The 4,604-nt window shown below is 40.0% G+C and overlaps 1 protein-coding gene across 1 annotated transcript; it reads left to right on the forward strand.

Moving 5' to 3' along the window:
* Positions 1 to 3,228: 3,228 nt before the first annotated feature.
* LOC107671684 (atypical chemokine receptor 2-like) lies at positions 3,229 to 4,374 on the forward strand. The gene has a single exon (XM_016464592.1). It carries the CDS (start codon positions 3,229 to 3,231, stop codon positions 4,315 to 4,317), a length of 1,089 nt encoding a protein of 362 aa, XP_016320078.1. The 3' UTR covers positions 4,318 to 4,374.
* Positions 4,375 to 4,604: the final 230 nt, after the last annotated feature.

Here is a 4,604-nt window from a genome sequence, read left to right on the forward strand (position 1 = left end):
TTGCTAACAATGGATGCGTCCATCTTGGTTTTCTGACTTCTCTACTGGAACATGGTCCACTTGGGTGTGACGTCATTCTCAGCTCCGACATCCGAGGTAAATCAAACACAGCATAAGTCAGCCACAGTAGACGGAACAACTCTCACTCGCCACAAGAGAAACCGCCCTGTTGAGAAACACAAGTCCAGGGGTTTTCAACCTTCTAGGACATGGGCCCCCCGTACGTTTATCTAATTTCACTCACGTTAAAGCACAATTTCTTGGCAATGTTAAAGGATGCTTTAAATTCACATTAATATTATTAAATTCCAACCGTCCATTTTACAAACCGCTTTATCCTCTGCAGGGTCACAGGAGACTGAAGCCTTTGTTATGGATGGGGAAATCAAGCTTCATAAAGTTCTAAGGCTTTTTACCCTGACTGTTCCAGTAAAAGATTCAAAGCTTCGAGAGTGTTGAAAACAGCACCATCTGGTGGTTAGTAAAAAATAATGCAGCCAAAAGCCTGTGGAAGAAACTCTATTGACAATGAAAGTGATGGGACTTGTAGCTAAGTATGGTGTACCATACTCAGAATTTGGGCTCTGGATTTCACTCATCCAAGTGCATACACACACAGCAGTGAGTAATGAACACACACACACACACACACACACACACACACACACGCCCGGAACAATGGGCAGCCATTTTTTGCTGGGGCACCCAGGGAGCCGTTGGGGGTTTGGTGCTTTCTTCAAGGGTCTCACCTCAGTCGTGGTATTGAGGATGGAAGAGAGCGCAATCCCTGCCAGTACCGATACTCATGGCCTTTGGGTTACAAGTCAGACTCTCTAACCATTAGGCCACGACTGCCCCTATTGGATGAAGCAGCCACCACACACTCCATAGTTTCAAGATGTGTGTGCACCTGGTATTGCCTACATTATGGGACCCACAAGTATAGTAATAAATTTTGACCTCGTGGGGACATTTTTTTGGTCCCCCACAACCTTCAGTCGTTTTCTGGTCAGATGTTGTGGATGTAACCGGTCGCCGTGATTTTGCCAAGTAAGACATGTTCCTGGATCAACATCTTTTGTTGGCCTGGATCAACATTACTGTCCAAAAATACAGACTTAACCCAATCCCTACCCCTAAACCTAACCCTACCCATAATTTATTCCTAAAATCAGTGTGAAATGATAGCTGATTAACAAGGGTGTAAAAGCACCTAATCCAGATTGTAAGCCTAAAACTGACATTTCCTGAAAAGTTATCTCTCAATTCTGATTGGTTGATTGGAATGATGTTCCAGGATCAACAAGGATGTTGATCCAGGAACATGTTGTGCTCGGTCAAATCACGCTCACCGATGTAACCACTGCTGTGGATGTCTCCTGTATTTCCGTTTCCTTTTGAGTTCCCTTTATTCTTGTCATGTTGTGTTTTTATTTAATTTGAGTTCCCTGTTTCCTAGTTTCTTGTTTGGCTTTTTTATTTAATAAACCTCTTGTATTTAGAGCCAGGAGCGCTGTAAAAGGAGGGAAGTTTTTGGGCAATTCCAAGGGCCCTGAACAGAGAGGGGGCCTGTGCAAACAACCCCCCAGAACGTAATTTCTACCAAGAGGGGCCTGAGTCAATATGTTGTTCAGGGGGGCCAAAAACCACAGTGGTGCACCTGTTTAGAGCCACTATCATCTGTCTGCCTTCCTTTTTCTCCCTGCCTTCTTGTTTGTTACAGTATCAAAAAGGATTGTGTACACATTCAGAATAAGCATTAATTTCTTGCATTTTACAAATAATAGGCCTATTACCACACATTAATTTCTTTCAATCTGCAGTCTAATAAAAGTTAAACATAAAACTAAAATGGTTTATATTTGCACCTGATTCTTCATTGTAAACAAAATGCCTTCACTGTAAAAATGGTAAAAAAAAAATTGTTTCAACTTAATTGTTTGTGCTGCCTTACAGTTTACAGTTTAGTCAGCTCAAATAGCCAAACTGTCACTTAGTACAACTGCACATTTAAAGTTAACTAAAACTAAAATGTTAAGCCAGTGTTTATTTTTAATTTTTATTTTTTTTACAGTTTATCTAAATAGTTTGCCTAACGCAAACAAAAAAAAAAAGTAAAAAATGTTATGCATATAGGTTACTGTCACAGTCTTCAGCGGGTGTGCCCAGGAGGGCCACCAGATGACTGTGTTCGGTGAGCACATGGCTTGTGTTGTCTGTTGCCATGTGCTCTCTCCTGTCTATTGCCTTGCCCCTCCCATCTTGTCACCTCGTTATTGTTTAAGTTGCTCCACCTGTGTCTCCCTCGTTAGCCTCCTCGTTTGGTTCCTATTTATTCTCCTGGTGTCTGTCATCCTGTGCTGATCCGTCATTTCTCATTGTGTGTGTTTCGTGTCTGCATGTGGGGCAGCTTTAGGCCTGCCTGTCTGTTTTTCCCCCTCGGGGTGGTTTGAGTTTGTTTTTGTTTCATTTTTTACTAAAATAAATAACCATTTCTCCTGCACTTGAGTCCTCGCTGCATCTCCCCGCACGCACTGTGACCGGTTACAATTGAATATAGTTGCAGTTCTATATTGGTTCAATGGTAAGAAACTATGATAAATAAAAATCACAAACATGTTAACATGGAAATTATTAATGTGTAATATAATGCTATGTAAAATTGTTAAATCTAATTCATTCATTCATTCATTACAATAATCCTAAAATTAGTTTTCTTTAAGGATGATGCCACGCACACTATTTTATTGGTAAAAGGCCAATTGGAGGGAAACAAGTTATTTCTCTCATTTTAAGTATGTATTTGGAGTTGCTAAACACACCAGAAAAACAAAATAACTACTGCACTTAAAGTGTGTGTGTGTGTGTGAGAGAGAGTAATATGTTCTTTTCCTGCTCCTTCCAACACTCAGTGAAGTATGTTTCCTCGCTTATTGTTGATAAAGGTCTACCCTAAAAAAAAAGTGCTTTTGCACAGCAGACTTCTCTGATTCATTGCACTAGAATCAGAAGTTCAGGCCGTTTTCACTGCATACTAATTTTTTCCATGCTTTGTTTTTTTTTGTTTCTTGGAAACTGTGATTTTCCAGAAGAATGAAATGAAAAAAGCTTAAGGGCAAGTGTCATTGAGTGTCGGGCTGATGTGGAAGTACATTCTTATGTAAAAGGGAACTGATACTATCTCAGTAACAAAAATTCGCAACAAAGACTCTGAGCTGATTCGAAACCATGGATGTATTAAACCCAGAGGACAACAGCTATGAGGACTATTATAATTCAGAAGGACTTGAGGAATTTGGGCTCTGCAAGAAGACACATGTAAAGGAATTCAGCCATGTGTTTCTACCTGTGTTCTATTCCATTACCTGTGCATTGAGCATTATTGCTAATTTTACCCTTCTGACATTGTTCATCAAATACAAAACTCTGAGGAAGGTGTTGCCTCTGCACATGGTCATATCGGATATTCTTTTCACACTGAGCCTTCCCTTCTGGGCAGTGTATGCCAGTAGCGAGTGGATCTTTGGTGATCAAAGCTGTAAGGCAATCTCATTGGTTTACATGGTGAGTTTGTATAGCAGCAACCTGTTTGTTGCTAGTCAGAGCTTGCAGAGATTTATGGACATTGCATGTGTTGTTTCTACAACCAGCATCTTCAACAGTCCAAAGAGGAATACTGTTATGTGTATTTTGGTGTGGCTTTTCTCAGTTTTGGCTGCAGCTGCTCATGTCAGCTTTGTTGAGACTCAAAAGTTCCACGAAGAGTACATTTGCACTTATCACTTCAACGATAAATTTGGTTGGAAGATCTACACGAGATTTCAGATGAACATACTTGGGTTTGTTGTACCGTTCCTAGTGCTCCTATTTTGTTCGATCAGACTACCATGTGTTGCTGAGGTGAGGAGCCCGTTCAAGGTGTTTAGACATGAAACTGGATTCACCGTCATGTTTTTTCTCCTCTGGTTTCCCTACAGTGTTGTCATTTTCCTGCATGCTTTGCAAGACCTCCACATTTTTTATGCTTGTACCATTAACATACACTTTGACTTTGCTATTCATGTGACGGAATGTATTGCTTTCATGCATGTTTTCATCAATCCTGTTTTGTTCATCTTTTTAAACAAAAAAGTCTGGAGACGACTCAGAAATGCCTGTAAAACTCCAAGGGAGTATCTGCTTGAGGAACCCAACAGTTCACCAGTCATGTCAAGTCAGGAGGGAGCTATAGAGTTGAAGGCGGTTCAGCGACATCAAGCTCATGACCGGAGCATTAGTGCTGAACGACCTAATAATTTCTTACCTGAGCCCATGTAAAGCTTTGTTTCGTTTATCGCAGTTTAATAGTTATGCCAACAATGCTGTTTATACTTCACTACTCACTAAGGTTTCTTCTACTATAGTATGTATTACTATTACAATATATATATATATACTGTATATATATGTATGTGTGTGTGTGACCCTGGAGCACAAAAGCAGTCTTAAGTCACTGGGGTATATTTGTAGCAATAGCCAAAAATACATTGTATGGGTCAAAATTATCGATTTTTCTTTTATGCCAAAAATCATTAGGATATTAAGTAAAGCTCATGTTACATAAA

This window comes from Sinocyclocheilus anshuiensis, unplaced genomic scaffold (assembly GCF_001515605.1).
Source record: "Sinocyclocheilus anshuiensis isolate Anshui unplaced genomic scaffold, SAMN03320099.WGS_v1.1 scaffold524, whole genome shotgun sequence".
NCBI lineage: Eukaryota > Metazoa > Chordata > Actinopteri > Cypriniformes > Cyprinidae > Sinocyclocheilus > Sinocyclocheilus anshuiensis.